The following is a 25535-nucleotide window of genomic DNA, read 5'->3' as shown; positions in this document are numbered from 1 at the left end:
AAGAAGAAGGAGAAGAAGAGGAAGAAGGGGAAGAGGAAGAGGGAGGAGGAGGAGGAGGAAGAAGAAGGAAGAAGGAGGAGGAGGAGGAAGAAGAAAGGAAGGAAGGAAGGAGAAGAAGAAAGAAGGAGGAGGAGGAGGAAGAAGAAGGAAGGAAGGAAGAAGAAAGAAGAAGAAGAAGGAAGAAGAAGAAGAAGAAGAAGAAGAAGAAGAAGAAGAAGAAGAAGAAGAAGAAGAAGAAGAAGAAAGGAGGAGGAGGAGGAAGAAGAGGGAAGGAAGGAAGGAAGGAAGGAAGAAAGAGAAAGAAAGAAAGAAAGAAGGAGGAGGAGGAAGAAGAAGAAAAGAAGAAGAAGGAGGAGGAGGAGAAGGAGAAAGAGAAAGAAAGAAGAAAGAAGAGGAAGGGGAAGAAGAGGAAGAAAGAAGAACATGAACATCCTCTTTCTAGGCCCAGGTTTTAGTGAAAATTAGACATGATCTATGTAAGGTACATAGTAAAGTGTCCAGCACACAGTAAATTTTGATAAATGGTGGTATTTTCATATCAGCAGGACCTGGACTGACAAGGAGTTTTTGTTTTATTCTTAGGTGGTGTTTCTCTGAAATGAAATACATAAAACTTTATATTTCAGGTAAGTGCTCAGCTTATATCTGCTGAGAGACGCAGAGTTCAACAATCAATAATGGTATTTGCTTAGTACTACACTGTACCATGTTCCACCCACAAAGCCAAGAAATTGACTGCTTGTACTCTCAGAGCATCCTTTAAAGGATTAAACTGAAGCCCACCAAGAAAATCCCTACAATTTTGGATCTCCAAGAAACTTCTTAGTGTAAGACATACTTGACTTCCCCTCAATGTGCTTCAGACTATTTTTGCTGTAAAGTTGTGAAAAAAATAACTTATAAATGTGAACTTGAGGTTTTTGTCAAAAGTGGTTATTACCACTGATGGTATTAATTTACATTCGAGAGTGATGTTTAAGTGTTCTTTTTTAGAGGGCAGCAAGAGGAATGTTCTACCTGAAGACTTGAGGCAGACAGGTAAGTGATTTAATTTCAGTTGTTTAAAACAGAAAGCCAGTAGTCTGTTATGATAACAATGGTGGAAGAGTTTTTAGCAAAAGCTAAAAGTGAGAGAGTATTTTTCATCTGTTAACTTTCAAGGGGAAATAGGAAGATTCCAACAGAGATTTCCACTAGCTAATTGACTTACTTGAGATTATTGATATTATGGTAAAATGAATCATGATTTGAACATTCCTTTTGACATCCTTCCTTCCTTTTTCCATGTAAACTTAAGATAAGATAATTGAAAGGGTTGTGCTGAATTTGTTTCCCTTTCTGTAGAGATCTACCAACTCATTTCTCCAATCCCAACATGTTTGCATCCTTAGTATCACAATTTGTCTCATTAATATCAATCTGTTTCTGCTGTGGTTATTTTGACAAAAGCTTAGAATTCCTACCAAGTTCTAGAACTAAACTCTCCACATAATTCCAACCAAATGACTGTTGATTGTTGTATGAGAGTGTTCTTCCCAATAAAGGGAAAACTTGTCATAATTCTTTGTGGTCATATTTTTAAATAATTTGAAAAATAAGCTATGGGACTTACAAAAACTATATGAGGAAGAGAGAAGATCGTTTTTGCTTTAGTGAAACAATCAATTACACTTGAACTACATTTCTTTGTTATAATTTTAAAAGCTAAGCTTTGAAGAGTGAATGGATTTTAGCTAAACAGAGGAGTGTGAGAGTTACATAAATAAATTATCCTGAGATTGAGAAGGGAGAGTTTTTTTTAATTTCCCATTATACCTTATGTAGTTTGAACCTTTTTCTTAACTTATGTATACGCAATGTATATGCAAGATGTTATATACATTTATCCAAATAATGTTATTGTATACATTTGTGGCTATCCAAATCCCATGCTTGAGTTTATGAAGGAAAGGTGTTTAGTGCTGGTGTTCAATTTGACTCTAATGCTTCCATAGGGAATTTCATTCTCCTTACCCTTATTCATAACCTGTATTTGTCTCCTGATGGCATCAGTACATTTCTGTCTTTACAGACATATTATCTGCTTAAGATCTCAAGATATTCAGGCAGAGATATGCCCATCTTTGTTTTTCCCTCTTTGTCTTTATGGAAGCCTGTGGTAGTTCTCTAAACACATTTTTAAGGTTGAGGCTGTGTCCTTCAATGCAGCCTGTTGGTGTGGTGCCAAAGCATTGTTTAGTAAAAGCTATTCGGAGTTTGGGGCAGAACAGTGCAGCTAAGGCAAAGCTTTAATGATCTGTCTTAATCCAATGAAGAACAAATTTTAGACTATGTAGAGCAGGCGTCCCCAAACTATGGCCCCCTGAGGCCATTTATCTGGCCCCCCGCTGCACTTCCTGAAGGGGCACCTCTTTCATTGGTGGTCAGTGAGAGGAGCACTGTATGTGGCAGTCCTCCAATGGTCTGAGGGACAGTGAACTGGCCCCCTGTGTAAAAAGTTTGGGGACCCCTGATGTAGAGAGATATTAACTCTTTTTAAAAATAACAGAGCATATTAAGAATCTTGACCTATGGTGGTGCAGTGGATAAAGTGTCGACCTGGAAATGCTGAGGTCGCCGGTTCAAAACCCTGTGCTTGCCTGGTCAAGGCACATATGGGAGTTGACGCTTCCAGCTCCTCCCCCCTTCTCTCTCTCTGTCTCTCCTCTCTCTCTTACCCCCCTTCTCTCTATCTCTCCTCTCTCTCTCTGTCTCTCCCTCTCCTCTCTAAAAAAAAAAAAAAAAAAAAGAATCTTTACCTCTGGCTGGTTGGCTCAGTGGTAGAGTGTCGGCTCAGAATGTGGATGTCCTGGGTTTGATTCCCAGTCAGAGCACACAGGAGAAACGCACATCTGCTTTTCTACCCCTCCCCCTCTTCTCTCTCTCTCTCTCTCTTTCTCTCTCTCTCTCTCTCTTCCCCTCCTGCATCCATGGCTCCTGCAAGTTGGCCCCCAGTGCTGAAGATGGCTCCATGGTCTCTGCCTCAGGTGCTAAGAAGAGCTCGGTTGCTGAGCAACAGAGCAACGCCCCAGATGGGCAGAGCATTACCCCCTAGTGGGCTTGTCAAGTGGATCGTGGTCCGGGCGCATGCAGGATTCTGTCTCTCTGCCTCCCTTCCTCTCACTGAATTAAAAAAAAAAGAGAGAGAGAGAATCAATAAATGCTTAGTACCTCTCCCTCCCCCCTCAGGTGGGGGGGAAAGCACAGATTTTTATAGGCATTTTCAGGAGGTTTACATAGTTTCTGGAGCTCATCTATTGAGTGTGCCTTGGTTTAGAAAACAAGAATAAGCAAACAAACTGATCACAAGAAGTGGATAAACTGTATATTCTTCAAGAAATTCTTCATAGCCTGATCAGGCAGTGGCACAGTGGATAGAGCATCAGACTAGCATGCAGAGGACCCAGGTTCGAAACTCTGAGGTTACTGGCTTGAGCGCGAGCTCATCTGGCTTGAGCGCAGGGTCACTGGCTTGAGCCCAAAGGTTGCTGGCTTGAAGCCCAAGGTCGCTGGCTTGAGCCCCAAGGTTGCTGGCTTGAGCAAGGGGTCACTTGCTCTGCTGTAGCCCCCTCCTGGTCAAGGCACATATGAGAAAGCAATCATTGAACAACTAAGGAGCCACACAAAGAATTGATGCTTCTCATCTCTCTCTCTGTCTGTCCCTATCTGTCTCTCTTTCTGACTCTCTGTCTCTGTCAAAAAAAATTCTTCATAAATACTGTTTCTCAGCTTTTGATATCCATTAAACAGCATTAAGTTCAGAGTTATACCTGAAGTACAATTAGTCTGTACTCTAGAACTGTGTGCTTTATTTCTCTGATCCGTCTTCAGAAATGAGCATTGAACCAAACTCGGGGGGGGGGAGGTGTCTTAGGAGCAGGATTGGATATTTAAAGAGTAGGTTGACAAGAGAGCTCCAAGAAAAGGGGGACCATTATCTGGGTAAAGATGACTGTTGAGAGATTCAGGAGTTCCAGGTGGAGACAAAGGTCAGTCAGAAATGTTGAGTTAAAAGCGCTAGGCAGAGGATCAAACTGGGCCTCACAGAATCAAAAGACTAGCAACAGGAAACAGACAAAATTATTGATGGAACATGTTTTTTATAAGATAAATTTTAATTGTGGTAAAATACTGATAACATTGCCATCTTAACCATTTTAAGTGTACAGTTCAATGACATTAAGTGCATTTACATCGCTGTACAACTATCGCCACCATCCATCTCCAGAACTCTTCATTTTGCAAAATGGAAATTCAGTACCCATTAACAATAACTTGCCATTCCCCCCTCCCTTAGACCCTGGCAACCACCATTCTTCTTTCTGTCTCTATGAATTTGACTACTGTAGGTGCCTCATATAAGTGGAATAATATGGTATTTCTTTTTTGTGACTGGCTTATTTCACTTAACATAATGTTCTCAAGGTTGATCTATGTTGTAGCATATATCATAATTGCTTTCTTTTTTAGGACTGAATAACATTCCATTGTATATGTGTACCATATTTTGTTTATCCATTCATCTGTCAGTGGACATGTGGGTTGCTTCAGCTTCTTAGGTTTTTGTTTTTGTTTTTGTTTTTTTTGTTTGTTTTTTAAATTTTTTTAAATTTTTATTTATTTATTTCAGAGACAGAGCGAGAGTCAGAGAGAGGGATAGACAGGGACAGACAGACAGGAATGGAAAGAGATGAGAAGCATCAATCATCAGTTTTTCATTGCAACACCTTAGTTGTTCATTGATTGCTTTCTCATATGTGCCTTGACTGTGGGCCTTCAGCAGACTGAGTAACCGTTTGCTCGAGCCAGCAACCTGGGTCCAAGCTGGTGAATTTTTGCTCACACCAGATGAGCCTGCGCTCAAGCTGGTGACCTCGGGGTCTCGAACCTGGGTCCTGCCGCATCCCAGTCCGACGCTCTATCCACTGCGCCACCGCTTGGTCAGGCTCAGCTTCTTAGTTTTTATGAATAATGCTGCCATGAACATGAGTATACAAATATCTCTTCAAGTCCCTGATTTCAATTCTTCTGGATGTATGTATACCAAGAAGTGGAATTGCTGGATTATATGATAATTCTATTTTTAACTTTTAGAGGAAAACCATAGAGTTTTTCATAACAGCAGTACCATTTTACATTTTTACCAGCAGTGCTCAGGGTTTTAATTTCTCCATATCTTTGCCAACACTCATTTTGTGTTGTTTTGTTTTGTTTTTATTAGTAGCCATACTAATGGGTGCAATGGAGCAGGTTTTGGACACAAAACCTGGAAAGATACACTGGGACTATGGTACATTGTAAGAGCCTTTTAACGCAACCATGTGTGGAGAGGGAACTGTTAACAGCACAGGGCAGAATCAGATACCAATAACCACCCAAGCTGGAGTAAAATTGATAACCTCTTCATGAAAATTAAGGGTCTCTAGATATATACTCAATATATAAAAATCAATAGTTTCTTAATAGCATTTACCAATTAGAAAATATAATGGAAGAAAAATTCTTTTCACATCTCAGTGACTAAGAATAAACTTGATTTTGAAATGCACAAAACCTTTATGAAGAAAACTATAAGATTTTATTGATGGACAAAAAGAAAGCCTGAATAAATGGCAAGATACAGGCATTCTCCTGGATAGAATACAGGGGTTCTCCTTTTCCCTGAGAGTAAAAGTCAAGGTCCTTACAAGAGCCTTTCAGCCTGGTAAGCCCTTCTCCCACCCTCCCTGGCCTCTTCTACCACTCCATTCCTTACCTTGCTGCCTCAGCTACCCTGGCTATTCCTTTACACAATGTTTTTGTTGTCATTATTCTCTGGTTTACTACAGATATCCCCTTAGCTAAATCCCTTCTTCACTTCAAGTTTTTGCTCAATTTCAACTTCTCCGTAAGAACTACCTCGATCACCCTCCTACCTCCTATCACCCACATACTCCTAATCACCCTTATCTTACCACTCTCTCCGCCTTTTTTTCATAGCATTTATCACTTTCCAACATAATTTATAATTGTTTATTGTCTGCCTTTGCTTGTAAAATGTAAGCTCAACAAAGATAGAATTGTTCGTTTTGTTCACTGATATATGTTAAGTGCTACAATGACTGGCACAAAGTAGATGCTTAGGTGTTAATATATTTATAGAATGAATGCTGAAATTTTTTTTAATTAATTTTAATGGGGTGACATCGATAAATCAGGGTACATATGTTCAAAAAAAATCTCTAGGTTATTTTGATATTTGATTATGCTGCATTCCCATCACCCAAAGTCCAATTGTCTTCCATCACCTTCTGACTGGTTTTCTTTGTGCCCCTCTCCTCCCTCAACCCCCTTCCTCTCCTCCCCCTTCCCCATAACCCCCACACTCTTGTCCATGTCTCTGAGTCTCATTTTTATGTCCCACCTATGTATGGAATCATATAGTTCTTAGTTTTTTCTGATTTACTTATTTCACTCAGTATAATGTTATCAAGGTCCATCCATGTTGTTGTAAAGGATCCAATGTCATCATTTCTTATGGCTGAGTAGTATTCCATAGTATATATGTACCAAAGCTTTTTAATCCACTCGTCCATTGACGGACACTTGGGCTGTTTCCAGATCTTTGCTATTGCTATGCACTGCCATAAACATGGGAGTGCATTTCTTCTTTTCAAACAGTGCTATGGTGTTCTTGGGGTATATTCCTAAAAGTGGGATAGCTGGGTCAAAAGGCAGTTCGATTTTTAATTTTTTGAGGAATCTCCATACTGTTTTCCACAGTGGCTGCACCAGTCTGCATTCCTACCAGCAGTGCAGGAGGGTTCCCTTTTCTCCACATCCTCGCCAGCACTTATTCTGTGTTGTTTTGTTGATGAGCACCATTCTGACTGATGTGAGGTGATATCTCATTGTGGTTTTAATTTGCATTTCTCTAATGATTAGTGATGTTGAGCATTTTTTCATCTGCCTATTGGCCATCTGTATGTCCTCTTTGGAGAAGTGTCTATTCATTTCTTTCACCCATTTTTTGATTGGATTGTTTGTCTTCCTGGTATTGAGTTTTACAAGTTCTTTATAAATTTTGGTTATTAACCCCTTATCAGACGTATTGTCAAATATATTCTCCCATTGTGTAGTTTGTCTTTTTATTCTGTTCTTATTGTCTTTAGCTGTGCAGAAGCTTTTTAGTTTGATATAGTCCCATTTGTTTATCTTGCCTTTTATTTCACTTGCCCGTGGAGATAAATCGGCAAATATATTGCTGCGAGAAATGTCAGAGAGCTTACTGCCTATGTTGTTTTCTTTGAAGATGTTTATGGTTTTACGGCTTACATTTAAGTCTTTTATCCATTTTGAGTTTATTTTTGTGAATGGTGTAAGTTGGTGGTCTAGTTTCATTTTTTTGCAGGTAGCTTTCCAATTTTCCCAACACCATTTGTTGAAGAGGCTGTCTTTACTCCAATGTATGCTCTTACCTCCTTTGTCAAATATCAGTTGTCCATAAAATGTGGGTTTATTTCTCGGTTCTCAGTTCTGTTCCATTGATCTATATGCCTGTTCTTGTGCCAGTACCAGGCTGTTTTGAGTACAATGGCCTTGTAGTATAACTTAATATCCGGAAGTGTGATACCCACTTTATTCTTCCTTTTCAAGATTACTGAGGCTATTCGTGTTCTCTTTTGGTTCCATATAAATTTTTGGAAAATGTGTTCTATATCTTTTTTTTTCTTTTTTCTTTTTCCTGAAGCTGGAAATGGGGAGAGACAGTCAGACAGACTCCCGCATGCGCCCGACTGGGATCCACCCGGCACGCCCACCAGGGGCAACGCTCTGCCCACCAGGGGGCGATGTTCTGCCCCTCCGGGGCGTCGCTCTGCTGCGACCAGAGCCACTCTAGCGCCTGGGGCAGAGGCCAAGGAGCCATCTCCAGCGCCTGGGCCATCTTTGCTCCAATGGAGCCTTGGCTGCGGGAGGGGAAGAGAGAGACAGAGAGGAAGGAGGGGGTAGGGGTGGAGAAGCAAATGGGCGCTTCTCCTATGTGCCCTGGCCGGGAATCGAACCCGGGTCCCCCGCACGCCAGGCCGATGCTCTACCGCTGAGCCAACTGGCCAGGGCTGTTCTATATCTTTGAAGTAAGTCATTGGTATTTTAATCGGTATTGCATTGAATTTATAAATTGGTTTGGGTAATACAGACATTTTAATGATGTTTATTCTTCCTAACCATGAGCACAGTATATGCTTCCCTGATTTCTTTTATCAATGTTTTATAATTTTCCGAGTACAAGTCTTTAATCTCCCTGGTTAAATTCATTCCTAGGTATTTTATTTTTTTGGTTGCAATGGTAAAGGGGATTGCTTCCTTAATATCTCTTTCTGACAGTTCATTGTTAGTGTATAAAAATACCTCTGATTTCTGAGTATTTATTTTATATCCTGCCACCTTGCTGAATTCATTTATCAGGTCTAGTAGTTTTTTTTACTGCGACTTTAGGGTTTTCTATATACAATATCATATCATCTGCAAATAACGATAGTTTTACTTCTTTTTTTCCAATTTGGATGCCTTTTATTTCTTTTTCTTGTCTGATTGCTGTGGCTAGGACTTCCAGAACTATGTTGAATAAGAGTGGTGAAAGGGGGCACCCCTGCCTTGTTCCTGATCTTAAGGATATTGCTTTTAATTTTTGCCTATTGAGTATGATGTTGGCTGTGGGTTTGTCATAGATGGCCTTTATCATGTTGAGGTATGTTCTCTGTATTCCCACTTTGCTGAGAGTTTTGATCATGAATGGGTGCTGGATTTTATCAAATGCTTTTTCTGCATCTATTGAAATTATCATGTGGTTTTTCTCCTTCCTTTTGTTTATGTGATGAATCACATTGATTGATTTGTGAATATTGTACCAGCCTTGCCTCCCAAGAATAAATCCCACTTGATCATGGTGTATGATTTTTTTTCATATATTGCTGGATCCAGTTTGTTAATATTTTGTTGAGGATTTTAGCATCTAAATTCATCAGGTATATTGGCCTATATAATTTTCTTTCTTTGTGTTGTCTTTGCCTGGTTTTGGAATCAGAATTATACTCGCTGAATGCTGAAATTTTTTGAAAGAGAATTTTTCCTTTAGATTTTATTTATTCATTTTTATATAAAGAGAAAAGACAGAGAGAGAGAGAGAGAGAGAGAGAGAGAGAGAGAGAAGGGTGGAGGAGCAGGAAGCATCAACTCCTACATGTGCCTTGACCAGGCAAGCCCAAGGTTTCAAACTGGCAACCTCAGTGTTCCAGGTCAAGGCTGTATCCACAGTGCTACCACAGGTCAGGCAGTGGTGAAATTTTTTGGTTTTGAAAATATGTCCATTCTCTCCAAATTAATCTACAATTTTATTTTTATTTATTTATTTTTTAGTGAGAGAGAGGGGCAGACAGACAAGGACAGACCAAAAGGAAGGGAGAGAGATGAGAAGCGTCAGCTCATAATTGTGGCACCTTAGTTGTTCATTGATTGCTTTCTCATATGTGACCCCTTGCTTATGCCAGTGACCTTGGGCTCAAGCCAGCTATCATGGGGTCATGTCCATGATCCCACACTCAAGCTGGTGACCCTGTCCGTGTTCAAGCTGGTGAGCCCATACTCAAGCCAGTGACCTCAGGTTTTTGAACCTGGATCCTCAGAGTCCCAGGCCGATGCTCTATTCATTGCACTACCGCCTGGTCAGGCTCATCTACAAATTTAAGGAATTCAATCAGAAGTCCCACAGGAATTTTTAGAAGATGACAAGTTGATTTCAACATTCATTAGAAAGAAAAAAATGTAAGAATAGCAAAAAAAAAAAAAAGATTTTTAAAGAAGGACAAGGAGCCTGACCTGTGGTGGCGCAGTGGATAAAGGATTGACCTGGAATGCTGAGGTCACTGGTTCGAAACCCCAGGCTTGCCCAGTCAAGGCACATAAGAGAAGCAACTATGAGTTGATGCTTTCTCTCCTCACCCACTGCCTTTTTCTCTTTCTCCCTTCTCTCTAAAATCAATAAATAAAATATAAAAATAAAGGACAAGGAGATTTGTCTTATTAGATACCAAACAGAAAGCTATTGTAATTAAAATAGGGTGATATTGCTACAAGAATAGAAATAGATCAATGAAAAAAGACTGACTCTGAAAAGAGACCAATGTATACAGGAGTATTTAACATCGGTAGTAGTAACTCTTCATGCTAAATAAATGATGTTGGCACAATTAGCTATACATCTGAAAAAAGATTGTTTGATCCTTACTTTCTAACACATACATCAGATAGAACCAAATGTGAAAAATAAAACTTGAAAATGTAAAAAATATAGGAGAATTTTTTTTTAATTTTTCTTTTTACAGAGACAGAGAGAGAAAGAGGGATAGATAGGGACAGACAGACAGGAACGGAGAGAGATGAGAAGCATTCATCAATCATTAGTTTTTCATTGCGACACCTTAGTTGTTCATTGATTGCTTTCTCATATGTGCCTTGACCATGGGCCTTCAGCAGACCGAGTAACCCCTTGCTCATGCCAGCGACATTGGGCCCAAGCTGGTGAGCTTTGCTCAAACCAGATGAGCCCGTGCTCAAGCTGGTGACCTCGGGGTCTCGAACCTGGGTCCTCCGCATCCCAGTCTGATGTTCTATCCACTGCGGCACTACCTGGTCAGGTTAAAAGAATATTTTTTTTATAATTTTTTAATTAGGAAGGTCTTTTTTTCCTAGTTTTATAACTTTATTCCACAATCAGAAGTTAGTTTTCATCCACTGTTAATTGGTTAGACTTTTTAAAGTGGTAGCAGGTACATAGGTAACCAGTGTCTAGAGCTTGTTTTATTTTATTTTATTTTTTTTTATAATTTTATTTTTTTAATGGGGTGACATCAATAAATCAGGATACATATATTCAAAGATAACAAGTCCAGGTTATCTTGTCGTTCAATTATGTTGCATACCCACCACCCAAAGACAGATTGTCCTCTGTCACCTTCTATCTTGTTTTCTTTGTGCCCCTCCCACCCCCTATCCCTCTCCCATTCCCCCCCCCCGTAACCACCACACTCTTATCAATGTCTCTTAGTTTCACTATTATGTCCCACCTACGTATGGAATAATACAGTTCCTGTTTTTTTCTGATTTACTTATTTCGCTTCGTATCATGTTATCAAGATCCCACCATTTTGCTGTAAATGTTCCGATGTCATCATTTCTTATGGCTGAGTAGTATTCCATAGTGTATATGTGCCACATCTTCTTTATCCAGTCATCTATTGATGGGCTTTTTGGTTATTTCCATGTCCTGGCCACTGTGAACAATGCTGCAATAAACATGGGGCTGCATGTGTCTTTACGTATCAATGTTTCTGAGTTTTGGGGATATATACCCAGTAGAGGGATTGCTGGGTCATAAGGTAGTTCTATTTTCAGTTTTTTGAGGAACCACCATACTTTCTTCCATAATGGTTGTACTACTTTACATTCCCACCAACAGTGTATGAGGGTTCCTTTTTCTCCACAGCCTCTCCAACATTTGCTATTACCTGACTTGCTAATAACAGCTAATCGAACAGGTGTGAGGTGGTATCTCATTGCCGTTTTGATTTGCATTTCTCTAATAGCTAAAGAAGATGAGCATCTTTTCATATATCTGTTGGCCATTTGTATTTCTTCCTGGGAGAAGTGTCTATTCATATCCTCTTCCCATTTTTTTATTGGATTGTTTGTTTGTTTGTTGTTGAGTTTTATGAGTTCTTTGTATATTTTGGATATTAGGCCCTTATCTGAGCTGTTGTTTGAAAATATCATTTCCCATTTAGTTGGCTTTCTGTTTATTTTGTTATCAGTTTCCCTTGCTGAGCAAAAACTTCTTAGTCTGATGTAGTCCCATTCATTAATTTTTGCCTTCACTTCTCTTGCCATTGGAGTCAAATTCATAAAATGAAGAGCTTGTTTTGTGAATCTGGACAATCACACTAGGATACAGTATGGGATATTCCTTGTTCCTTTGGCCCAGTCAGCTTTGTTGAGCCTGGTGTCAGTGTGCACATCCGGAGTTCCCATCTCCTTAATGGCAAATTTCTGGATCTGGATCTCTTTGAGTGCCCAAGGAGCAAGCTTCTTGAAACCCACTCCATGGATGTACTTGTGAGTGTTGATGGTCTAATCTCCGGTCACTTCTTCGCTGATGGCAGAACAGCCCTTTGTATCACCCTTCTTTGCAGGAGCCATTCTGCTGGACTCAGTCTACAAAGGAAGAACAGGAGGTATTGTAGGAGAGGGAAAGCCAGGAAGGCCTTTTTAAGAAGAAAAAAATTTCTAGAGATGATGAAGAAAGTGACTGTCAAAAAAGACAAATGCAAATGACATACTGGGAAAGGAACATAACCAAGGGATTAATATCTAGAATACATAGAGGAGTCCTATAAATTTATAAGAAAAAGATAAATGAAACAGGTAAATGAACAAAAGCTATGGGAAAGTAATTCGAAGAAGTAATAAAAATAGTGAACATATTAAAACATACTTAAACTCACTAGCAATAATTAAAATGGTAATTTAAATAGTCAAATATATACAGATATATCTTTTGCCCACCAGATTGACAAAAATAAAAAGGATGACATTCTCATCATTTTGGTGATAGTGTAAATTGGTACTATTGCATGGGAGGGTAATTTGGGTCACCATCAAAATTTAAAAATCCATCTTTGGGACCTAGAAATTCTCCTTATAGGTCTCTAATTTATAGAAACACATTTAAAAAAAATACTACGTAGATGGACGTTCATTGCAGCATTCTTCATAACTACAGAAAACTAAGAGACGGCCCACCAGTAAGGAAATGATTAAATAGTTTACTTCATGGAAATGTTTTCAAGACATTATTAACTGAAAGAAGTAAATTACACAATAATATTCACATATGATTCTGTTTGCAGAAAAATCTCCAAACAGTGTACTGTATTTATGTAAATTCATAGAAAAAGATATGGAAAGATGAATACTAACCCATGAACAGTGACTACCTCTGGGGAAGTGGGATGTGGTAGATACTATAAAAGGGACTTTAATGTTTTATTTTTCATAAAACTTCTGTCTTCTGTGAATTTTTAAAAATGAGACTGTATTCATGTATTATTTGTTTTAAAAAATACATAAGAGCCTGACCAGGTGGTAGCACAGTAGATAGAGCATCCACCTGAGACGCTGAGAACCCAGGTTCAAAACCCCAAGGTTGCTGGCTTGAGTGTGGGCTCATCCATTTTGAGCGTGGGCTCACCACCTTGAGTGCGGGGGCTCCAGCTTGAGTATGAGACTGAAGGCATGAACTCATGGTTGCTGGCTTGAGCCCAAAGGTCGCTGGCTTAAAATCCAGTGTCACTGCCTTGAGCCCTAGGTCGCTGGCATGAGCAAAGGGTCACTGGCTGAGCTGGACCACCGGGTCAAGGAATATATGAGAAAGCAGTCAATGAACAACTAAGGTGCTGCAATGAAGAATTAATGCTTCTCATCTATCTCCCTTCCTTTCTGTCTCTCTCACTAAAAAAAAAAAAAAAAAAAAAAGGAAAAGAAAGTTACTTGAGAGATCTCATGACCTCTTACTTCTGCATCAAGACAGGGTAATTTCATTGTTTCTGTGGATAGAGCCCCAGACTCTAGGCTTTTCAGAAGGGATGCAAAGGAAAATAAATACTATTCGTGTCCTTCCAGTTTATAGGTTAACAGAGTTAAGAATCCCAAAGAGAGGAATGGCAAAAAGGCAAAACTACTTAAAAATCATTGGGAAATAAATACTTATTTTCAGGTAATAAAATTTACCTTCTAATTAGCAATGTTTTTATTTTAACAATTTTAGTTAAACACTAAAATTTATTAGATGTTTTCTTGCTTTCTAAAAATAGAAAATATTCAACAAATTTTCTAGTACCTTTGGAGTTAATGAATTTGTAGGGCATTTTTTACTATGTTGAATAGCCCCTCCTTTCTTACATAATACTGTGAAACAAATTACCCTAAAACTTAGCAGCTTATAAGAAAATGCATTTATTATCTCACAGTTTCTGAGTATTAGGGACACAGGAGCAGCTTAGCTGAACGGTTCTGGCTTAGGGTCTCTAAGGACGTTTTTGGCAGGTGTTACAGTCATCTGAAAGCTGGGGCTGGAGGACTCCCTTCAAAGCTGGCTCACTCACGTGGCTGTTGGGAGGAGACCTCAGCTCCTCACCACATGGGCCTTTCCTTAGGCTGCTTGAACATCCTCATGACGTAGAAACTCTTCTTCTAGGCAAGAGATATAAGGGAGAGAACAAGTAGGAAGCAGCAACACTTTGTATGTCCTAGTGTCTAAGTTATATAACCACCATATTCCCTTTGTTAACAGTGTCACTAAGTCTAACCCATACTCAAGCTCCACTTCTTGAAAGGAGGAATATCAAAGAATTTGTGGACATATTTTAAAAGCACCATACTGGTGATATTTGAATTTTGCATTTTATTTTATATAATTTTCTGTCTTTATTATTACTTTTTGCTTTTGTTATGCGTGCCTGTATTACCCCTTGAGTCCTAATTCATTGCTTCTGGTTGTCTTTGCTGTTGTAAACCAGTTGATATCCTTATTAGGATATCATAAGAGTAAAAAATAGATTCTGAGTGAAAGGTTAAGAAACCCTTCTGTAAGTAAAATACTTAACTTTAGTGCATATATTTCATGCTGTCTACCTTGGCTGCCCATTGGTTAGTTTTGTTCCTCTACTGGCCTTCTGTCAAATATGAACTTTGTGGGGGACGGGTTATATTACAAAAGTGACTGCACATTAGGGAACACAGAGTGGAAGAGGGTTTCCCTTCTCTCTCCACATCTTATTTCTCACAGTTTTTCTCCCTACATTTTCCAGTTACTCCTGGTAATCCCCTAGTTGTTGGTATGTATTATGTTAATCATAATACAGTGGTTAAAAGTATAGACTCTGGAGTCACACCACCTGTGTTCCATCCTGACTTTGCTGCTTTCTAGCTGCAAGTTACTAAGCCTCTCTGTGCCTCAGTTTTATCATCTGTAATAATGGATCTAACAAGAATACAATGAAATCTACCTCACAAGTTTATTTGAAGGGTTGAATGAAATATATATATGTAAGCTTACAAATAGTAAGCTCTGACAACATACCTATTTTTATTATTAAGTCTAATAATAGAGTTCTCCTTTGCCTGAGTAAGTAAAATGCCTAAGCTTTGAGTTCATAGCCACTTGTGATTTAGTTTGGCTGCTCCGTGGCCATCATGTCTTTTATGTTTCCTCTCATTTTCAGTTAAGTCTTTAAGGAATTTCAAATTCAAATATTTTTAGCATGAGCCAACACAACATAATTAGGAAACTACATCTGCTACTAAAAATAGTCATAGATCCAAATCTAGCTATGTATGATTTTTCATTCCCCATGCCACTATCTTCTCTACTAGCATGACTAATTGAAGGTTTGCCATACTGTTACTATGAGACCAAGTACTAAAGATGGACTTCTAGTTCAGGCCTTGTAAGCAAGTACTTAGAAAGCCAGTATCAGGGACATGACACTGCACAACTCCAGGGGCACAGTTCCCATTGCAGTCTGTTAATAGTGACCACTGAAGATATGCAGTGTACAGCCTGGGTGGTCATATGTGGTAGCCCAGGCAAGAAAATAGCCAAGGAGATTAGATCTTCATTTTTATTTAAAACAAATTCAGTTAGAGACACTCCACACAGCAAAAAGAATTGCTATGATTTAAATTGGAGAAATGATCACCCAAACAGGTTGGAATTGGCCTCCTGATTTGAGGACTTTAGAATGAAAAGCATGACTTCCAGTTCTGATATTTTTCACTTAAATAGTTTTCTGAGCCTTAGCCTAATGAGATGATTTTTATAAACTATAAAAGCTAAATGCAAATGATAAGGTTCTATGTCAATCCTCTTTAGGTTCAGAGATTTAAAGGAATTCTTAAAAAAAAAAACAATAACACTAATTTGTCTAGTACTGATGATCGGATGCAAAGAGCATTACTTAGTGTTCTCTATCAAGAACTAAGAAGGTTTATGAGAGTGTGAAATAGAGATGGGAACAGGTGGGGGAGAAACGTGTAATAATGAAGGGATTTCTACTCCCTTTACTGCTATAGGAAATTAAATATTTTGTTACTAAAATGAAAAATACAACAGGTTTAAAGCAATAAAATAAGATTTAATGAATTATATAATAACAAAATTCTAAAATCCATGGGCTGGTAAGACCAAATATATACCTTTAAAGAAAATTTTTGAGGGTTTTTGTTTTGTTTTTTTTTAATCTCTTAATCATACTTTCACAAGAGCCAGCAACTGAGAAAACTACTTGGCTTTCAAGAGATCCAAACAAGGAAATTTTGAGTAATAATAAATCTTTGAGTTCATAGAGGGTTTATACATAATTATTAAGCTTTATACCTTATTTATTTTTCTACTTATCTTTTCCTCTTTGTATCTTCCATTTTTAAAAATGTTTACACTTGGCCCTGGCCGGTTGGCTCAGTGGTAGAGCGTCAGCCTGGCGTGCAGGAGTCCCGGGTTCGATTCCTGGCCAGGGCACACAGGAGAAGCTCCCATCTGCTTCTCCACCCCGTCTCCTCTCCTTCCTCTCTGTCTCTCTCTTCCCCTCCCGCAGCCAAGGCTCCACTGGAGCAAAGTTGGCCCGGGCGCTGAGGATGGCTCCATGGCCTCTGCCTCAGGCGCTAGAATGGCTCTGGTCACAACAGAGCATCGCCCCAGATGGGCAGAGCATCGCCCCCTGGTGGGCATGCCAGGTGGATCCCAGTCGGGCGCATGAGGGAGTCTGTCTGACTGCCTCCCCATTTCCAACTTCAGAAAAAACTACAAAAAAAAAAATGTTTACACTTTATGTCCATAAAGTTTTGTATAACTAGATACAGTTATTAACAAGCAATGATATAATTTTAATTTATATGACATATTTTTTTGTTTGTTTTTTTTTATTCATTTTAAAGAGGAGGGGGAAGACAGAGAGAAAGAGAGAGAGAGAGAGAGAGAGAAAGAAGGGAGAAGAGCAGGAAGCATCAACTCCCATATGTGCCTTGACCAGGCAAGCCAGGGTTTTGAACCGGCAACCTCAGTGTTTCCAGGTTGACGCTTTATCCACTGCGCCACCACAGGTCAGGCTCTGACATATTTTTGTTTTAAAAGGTTATTTGATTATCAGAGAAAAAGACTTGGCTCTATTTTTTGTCAAGACTTACATGGCTGTTGTAAGACACAGCTCAATGCCACATTCCCCCATTAAGCCTTTCTTGACTTCTGTAAGTAGCGTTACTCTCCTTCCTCAGAACTACTTGGTACTTCATTTACTACCCCTTACCCACATCACCTTAAGGAACTCATTATTTGCATTATATCTGTTTGTACCATTAGATCTAATTCTCTTCCACCTTCACAGTCTTAATCATTTCTGCATTTCAGTGTAACATGTACATGATAGGGCTTTTCTGGTCCCCAGCTCTATTGAAATATATTGACATACAGCATTGTTTAAGTTTAAGGTGCACAACCTGATGATTTGACATACATATTTATTGCAAAATGCACATGGTAGGTCTTAAATGAACATTTAATATACCAAAGATTAAAGTAGAAAACCAAGACAAGGTTTAGTCAGGAAATTGCATCATTTTTGCAGTTGTGATGTCCTGTATCACAGTACTCCTTACCCACCAAGGTCCTTAAAATTTCTCTATATGACTGTTCTTATTTCTGTTGTTTTTTAATGAACTAAAAAGTGAATTTAAATGGGTTTAATTTTTAGAATTTCTTCATTATTTAAAAAATATAAATTTGCAGGTTTTATGACCAGGGTTGGAAGTTAGGGTTTAGAGCCTTCTATGTTACAGGTATCCATCCATTCAGTTAGATAAGCCATTGCCAAGTTTATCATTGGTGATAATGAGTCAGCACACAGGAGTTCTTTCTTTTGTGATTTAAGGCTTTACTATCCCCACGCTGCCTTTCCCCAGACAGAAGTGTTTACTATTTCCTCTGTGCTCCAACTAAAGCTACTTCTGTTACCTCATTTATCCCACTATTTTGCAAGTAATTGTTATGTGCCCTTCTAAATAGTGATCTTCTTAAGGGTGGAGGTTATATGTTGATAGTTTCCACTTTACCCATAGTACATAGGATATTGTAGGTAGTCAATAAATGGTAGATTTATTAATATAAGTAGGATAGATTCTGAAAAGAATTTTGGCTAAGTGACTGTCCCAAGGATGCTTTTCAGTGTTTCTCTTTAGATAAGTTGGTGGTAAAATGTGTTAGGATTTGATTTGTTTAAATTATACAATTTTATTTATTCAGCCTATGTTAATTGCCTATAGGAGTCTTTTCTTTGTAAACCCATATTTTGTTTGGATCCTTCCCATTTCCCTCTCTCTCCCATTGTCTTTTTCATCTTTCACTTGAAGTTTGTAGGCTGTATATGGTGAGTGAGAGGTCATTTGTTCCTCCATCTCTAAGGTCTTAGAAATAAGGGATATTAGATTTACAACTGAAAATTAAATTGTAACATTAACACAGGTCAAGGTAAACCTATTTGAAAGCACCTTTGAAAGACAGACTGGACAGATTAAGACTTGACTAAACATTTATCTAAAGACTGTTCTAGAAGTGCTGTTGGTTAGCGAAGGCAACATAGAAACAGGAGAGTGAGAACATACTTTGGTTGTGCCTATCCTATGCTGTCTCTGAGGAAGAGATTGTAGCTCCAAAACTTGAACATCTATATCCACCCCTCTGTAGCCTGATGCTATTAAGCATTTGAAACACAATATTTAGTTTTCCTACCTCTAATTCCATGTTCGTCAAGCAACCTTCTGATTATGCCTGGTTCCTCATATATGTCTTCTACAGGGAGAAAAGTTTGAATGTGCCAAAGCAAATATTATAACCACTGTGACAGTTAATCTGTCTCATTGTAAATAATCTTTTGCTTCTAGTTTTGCATCAGCAGCTAAAGCCTATTAATGTTCATTTGAATTATGGGTTCAGTCTCAATAAACATCCAACACCAAGTTTCTGAGCCTAAAAACTGAATTCCAGATCCTGAACTTGAGTGAATTCATCAAGATCAATTCTACTTTGTTGATTTTACCTTTTATATAACTGTCAAATGTAACCCCTTCTCTCCATTCCCATTGTCACTGCCTTAATTTATTTATTATTTTTCCTCTGGATTAGAGTAGCAACATCTTAACTCATTTTCTGGCTGTCATTCAAGCTAAACTCCATACTGATGCTGTATCTTTCTAAATCACAAGTCTAATCATGTTAACTTATCTTTTAAAGTATGCAATGGCATTTTGCAATGCACTCCACTCCATGCCCTTTCATTTGTTACTCACCCCTGCCCAGCAAACTCTATGTACCATACTCACTAGACTAACTTATATTTGTGCTTTAAGACTCAGCTCATGGCCTGACCTGTGGTGGTGCAGTGGATAAAGCGTCGACCTGGAAATGCTGAGGTCGCCGGATCGAAACCCTGGGCTTGCCTGGTCAAGGCACATATGGGAGTTGATGCTTCCAGCTCCTTCCCACCTTCTCTCTCTCTCTCTCTCTCTCTCTCTCTCTCTCTCTCTCTCCTCTCTCTCTTTCTCTCCCTTTCTCTCTCCTCTCTAAAATGAATAAAAAATAAAAATTAAAAAAAGAATGTGTTTATTAAAAAACAACAACAACTCAGCTCATGATCTGCTCCAAGAAGCCTTAACTGATACCCACAAGTTAGTTTAGTCTCTTTTCTTCTATACTTCCATGACACCCTGTCCTTATCTGTGTTATACTATCTACCACATTGTATAGCAGTTTTCCCTTTGTGACTTTCCTTTAGACACAGTAAAACTTCATATGATATGAAAAAACCACTTTACAGCTCCAGTTTGTACTGTGATCCAGGGATGGTCTCAGTTTAGTCTTAAACCTAGAGTTTCCTGGGGACGTATAGGGACAGGGAGCCTCATACTGGAGTGACTTAACTTCCCACGGCTTGTTTACCTGATAACATTAAAACAGTTCTGCACTCTGATAAGGAGTAGAGTAGTGAAGCATATAGGCCACCAGCAGAGAAGAAGCACGTGGGGCCCAGACAACCCCTCACAGTTTAGAATTTTAGATCATGTTAGTCATAGACGTTCCCTATGTTATCACTGTCACATTTGTATCTAATGAAGGAGAGCAGCTCAGGGGAACGTGTCTTTGGGTTGATTTTAACTGAGAGATGTACAGATCTCAGAGCTTATTTTAAACATCACCAGATAAAGTGTTTGTAGTCTTTATAGCAATTGGCTTGATGAAGTTATCAGCAGCAGGCATCTTGTAACATGCATTTTTCAGAAAGGTTTTTCTTGGGCTGATATTCTTAATAAACTTATCTGGTGATGGTCTTCATTCCTTTTTTAAGTGTTTTTCTTCATTTTTAAAAGCAATCTCCTACTTAGAAGCCAGGCCCTGTGCTAGGGCTTTAGAGAACATAAAAATTAATTACGTATGGTCATACTAAGCAATTTGTTAGAAGAAATAAATTTCAAATAATAATCATAACACAAGGAAGAAAAATTATTAACTTAGGGTAATAACACCAACCAAGTTATATGGGAATTGGGAAGGGGAAAAGGTTATTCCTGGATCAAAGGAACAAAGAAACTTCATGGAGAAGTTGAATTTTGAGCTGGCCTTTGTAATAAAGCCTTTGAAAGATTCTGACTGGTGTAGAGCAGGGCTCAGTGTGAGCAGTGGCATAGATATGGGAAAGCATAGGCCATATATAGGAATCATACATAGGCAAATCTTTTTCTTTTTTTTCTTTTGGAGAGAGAGTATGCAAGAGCGAAAGAGACAAGAACGGAGTGATGAGAAGCATCAGCTCATAGTTGTGCATCACTTTAGTTGTTAGTTGATTGCTTCTCATACATGCCCTGACCAAGGGGCTCAAGCTGAGCCAGTGGCCTCTTGCTTAAGCCAGTGACCATGGGATCATGTCAGTGATCCCGTGCTCAGATCTGCAACCCTGTGGTCAAGCTGGTGAGACTGCGCTCAAGCTGGCAACCTCAGAGATTTGAACCTGAGATCTCAGTGTCCCACATCAAGGCTCTATCCAGTACGCCACCACTGGTCAGGCCAGTTTTTTTTCAATTATGGTTTTCATTCAATATTATTTTGTAATAGTTTCAGGTGTACAGCATAGTAGTTAGACAGCCATATACGTTACACAGTGGTCCCCCTGCTATTTCAAGTACCCGCTAGCCCTGTACACAGTTATTACAATATTATGGACTATATTCCCTTACACAGGCCACTTTGAATAACCATAAATGGTAGAGAAAGATGAGAGAATAGTTTGAATTCAAATTAGAGCATCCTGAATGTGTGTGTGGCTGATAATATCTGGATTTCATTCAGTATCCCATGGGAAGCCATTAAAGGCTTTTGAGCTGGTAGGTAAGAAGATGTGACCACTACTTCAGAGCAGTAGTGATAATTTATAAAAGTTGTAAGAAATAACAGAATTATGAATTCGGAAGGAAAGTGTAAAAAGTCTGAGATGATATTAGTGGGATTAGACAGGAGGTAATAGCAGAAAGAAAGCAAAAAATAAAAAGGGAGGTAATAGCTTCAAGAGACCCTCAAATGGAATATGTAAGACCTGTTGGGTTATCAGAGAAGGAATTGAAGGTGAATCTTAGATTTTATTAACAACAGTTACAGAATAGTAATGCTGACAAGCAGATATACTTAGAATTAGAGAAGGTGAGAAAATGTCATTTTGCAACATGTTTATCTTTTTTTTAAAAAAAAAATTCACCTTTATTTTTTATTTTTTATTTTATTTTTTGTATTTTTCTGAAGCTGGAAACGGGGATAGACAGTCAGACAGACTCCCGCATGCGCCCGACCGGGATCCACCTGGCACGCCCACCAGGGGCGATGCTCTGCCCACCAGGGGGCGATGCTCTGCCCCTCTGGGGCATCGCTCTGCCGCGACCAGAGCCACTCTAGCGCCTGGGGCAGAGGCCAAGGAGCCATCCCCAGTGCCCGGGCCATCTTTGCTCCAATGGAGCCTTGGCTGTGGGAGGGGAAGAGAGAGACAGAGAGGAAGGGGGGGGGTGTGGAGAAGCAGATGGGCGCTTCTCCCATGTGCCCTGGCCGGGAATCAAACCCGGGTCCCCCGCACACCAGGCCGACGCTCTACCGCTGAGCCAACCGGCCAGGGCCGCAACATGTTTATCTTTAAATCTAGTGAGCACCTAAGAAGAAATATCCCACAGTATGAATTTGGGACTAGATAGTTTTCAGAGCTAAAGCTAGAAATGAAATGAGAGAATATATCATAACTCAGGGAAAGCACACCAGAAAACAGGGATAAGAACATTCTTTGGGAGGAAGAGTATTATGTGCAAAGAACAATATGCTTGATATACTTTATTTTATATCATCCTTGCAACCAAGGTGAAGTGATTATCTTCACATGGGAGATGAGGAATCTGAAGTTCAGAATGATTATCTCACTGGCCCAAAGTCACACATTTGATAAATGTTGGCTCCAGGGTTGAAATTTAGGTCAACCTACCTCCGCTTTGACTACAGTGGGAGAAAAACAAGAAAAATGTCATGAAAACAAGGGAAGAGAAAACTAAGTATCTTAATGAACTATCAGGCGATCATAGGAATAGGAAAGACTGAGGTGAGGAGGTGAAATGTCTTCAAATGGTCCCAGCACTTCTATCTTTTGTCGGAATTTGTGCCACATAAACGTCGAGGTTAGGTACATTGAAAGAGGCTATTGAAGGACTTTGAACTGCGTTTGGCCTAGCTGGAGGTTAACGTACCATCTACAAATGTACATTTTAACTTACTCAGATAAGCACTTATCTCGAACTTTGTTTTTAGCAGGAGAAACTACTTTTTTAATTTGAAATATATGAACATCCCAGATAAAAGCCGAGTTATTCGAGTTGAGGGAGAGGAAGTACCCTTAACTTCTTCCTCTGTATTCCCCTGTGCCCCCCACCCCATTCCAGCCCCTGAGAAACCTCCCTGCTCTGTATAAACACCACTTGAAAACCCCTGCTTTACATTTTATTTTTTAGAATTAAGGAAGTAAGTGACAGGTTTTGCCCTTTATTATAGATGATAAAAGCTAAAAAACTGAAGGAAAGAGTCATTTGCTGTAGGTACAAATAATTCAGAAATCCAGCTGAGAATAGAACAGAGGTTTTCAAACTCCCCACTGGTCACTGCTCTTTTTTATTATCTTTTTAAATTTTTTCCATTGATTTGAGACAGAAAAAAAGAAAAGATCAACTTACTGTTTCACTTAGTTGCATTGATTGCTTCTCCTTTGTGCCAAATCTAGTTGATGTAGCATTTATATAACCCAGCATTAGCTCTATAAGTCTTTTTGTCTTTTTTTTTCTTTTTCTTTTTCTTTTTTACAGAGAGAGAGAGAGAGAGTCAGAGAGAGGGATAGATAAGGGACAGGCCGGAACAGAGAAATGAGAAGCATCAATCATCAGTTTTTCGTTGTGACACCTTAGTTGTTCATTGATTGCTTTCTCATATGTGCCTTGACCGTGGGCCTTCAACAAACCGAGTAACCCCTTGCTCGAGCCAGTAATTTTGGGTCCAAGCTGGTGAGCTTTGCTCAAACCAGATGAGCCCGCACTCAAGCTGGCGACCTCAAGATCTCGAACCTGGGTCCTCCGCATCCCAGTCCGATGCTCTATCTGCTGTGCCACCACCTGGTCAGGTCTATAAGTCCATTTTAAGGTATATAATCCAGAGAAACTCTCATAATATGGTATAAATAAGGATGTGTGCAGTAGCACTGATCATAACAGCAAAACTGGAAACCAACCAAATGGCTCATAATGGTGAATAGAGAAATAAGTTGTAATATGTTCACAAAATAAAAAGTTATATAAACATAAAGATGAGTAAACTACAGTTATACACATTAATAATTTTAACTCTCAGGAATATATTTAAGAAAAAACAAATTGCAAAAAATAAGTATATAAAGTTAATTTTTTTTTACATTTATATAAAGTTAAAGATCATGATAAACCAGTGGTGGGATTCAGCCAGTTTGCACCAGTTTGGAAGAACTAATACCTAATTTTTGTTGAGTTTGGTGAACTGGTTGTTAAAACAGCACTTGTAATCAGGGTTCTTTCAAAGGTGGGTGCCTGGAAGGCCACCCAATGTGGAAATCACAAATTTACCTTCCTTACCCTCTTTCTAATGTCCACCTGCGCAACAGCATATTTTAAGTGCCTGTAGTAATGTTCATTCTGACCATAGGTGAAAAAAATTTAATAGAACTATGCTTGTAATATTCACTTATTCATTTCATAAAACTCATTATACTTTTGATGAGATACTACATTTTATTTTATTTTATTTTTCAAATCTTTCATGTAATTTATTTGAAAAGATGCTAAGTTTGTTCCCAAGTACAATTTTTTTTTTTTTCCTGAAGCTGGAAACGGGGATAGACAGTCAGACAGACTCCTGCATGCGCCTGACCGGGATCCACCTGGCACGCCCACCAGGGGGCGATGCTCTGCCCCTCCGGGGCGTCGCTCTGTCGCGACCAGAGCCACTCTAGCACCTGGGGCAGAGGCCAAGGAGCCAGCCCCAGCGCCCGGGCCATCTTTGCTCCAATGGAGCCTCGCTGCGGGAGGGGAAGAGAGAGACAGAGAGGAAGGAGAGAGGGAGGGGTGGAGAAGCAGATGGGCACTTCTCCTGTGTGCCCTGGCTGGGAATCGAACCTGGGACTTCTGCACGCCAGGCCGATGCTCTACCACTGAGCCAACCGGCCAGGGCCCCGAGATACTACATTTTAATTCCCTAGCACTTATTATTTCAGTAAACGAACATATAACCTAAAGAGAAAAAGTGCCAAACAACCAGGGGGTGACAAGCTGTCACTGGAAATATCTTAACAGTTTCATTGTTTTTTGTCAGGTATTATTTAATTTTTCATTAATATTTTAAAGCTTTCTTATAATCTAGTTTTGTGTACCTCTTTTATTGTTCTTATTTAATTATTAAATGCATGAAATAATAAACTACCTTTCAGTATATCATTCCTTTTATACTTAAAACAGTTATTAGGGGCCCTGGCTGGTTAGCTCAATGGTAGAGCATTGGCTCAGTGTGTGGATGTCCTGGGTTCTATTCCCTGTCAGGGCACACAGGAGAAGCGTGCATCTGCTTCTCTACCCCTACCCGTCCCCCTTTCGCTTCTCTCTCTCTCTCTCTCTCTCTCTCCCTCTCTCCCCCTCTTTTGCAGCCATGGCTCAATTGGAGTGAGTTGGCCCCGGGCACTGAGGATGGCTCCATGGCCTCCACCTCAGGCATTAAGAAGAGCTGAGTAACAGAGCAACGCCCCAGATGGGCAGAACATCACTCC

The 25535-nt window shown here is 39.4% G+C and overlaps 1 protein-coding gene across 1 annotated transcript in view; it reads left to right on the top strand.

Moving 5' to 3' along the window:
* Positions 1 to 25535, top strand: part of LOC136324243 (phospholipid-transporting ATPase FetA-like) — a 165122-nt gene that overhangs the window by 10202 nt on the left and 129385 nt on the right. The window contains exons 2-3 of the mRNA XM_066256826.1: positions 583 to 626; positions 994 to 1038. Of these exons, the coding sequence (XP_066112923.1) occupies positions 599 to 626; positions 994 to 1038 (73 nt within the window). The 5' untranslated portion in view covers positions 583 to 598. The remainder of the gene's footprint in view (positions 1 to 582; positions 627 to 993; positions 1039 to 25535) is intronic.

The sequence above is a fragment of the Saccopteryx bilineata genome, chromosome 2 (assembly GCF_036850765.1).
Source record: "Saccopteryx bilineata isolate mSacBil1 chromosome 2, mSacBil1_pri_phased_curated, whole genome shotgun sequence".
NCBI classification, from domain to species: domain Eukaryota; kingdom Metazoa; phylum Chordata; class Mammalia; order Chiroptera; family Emballonuridae; genus Saccopteryx; species Saccopteryx bilineata.
This window is presented reverse-complemented; position numbering and strand designations above follow the sequence as displayed.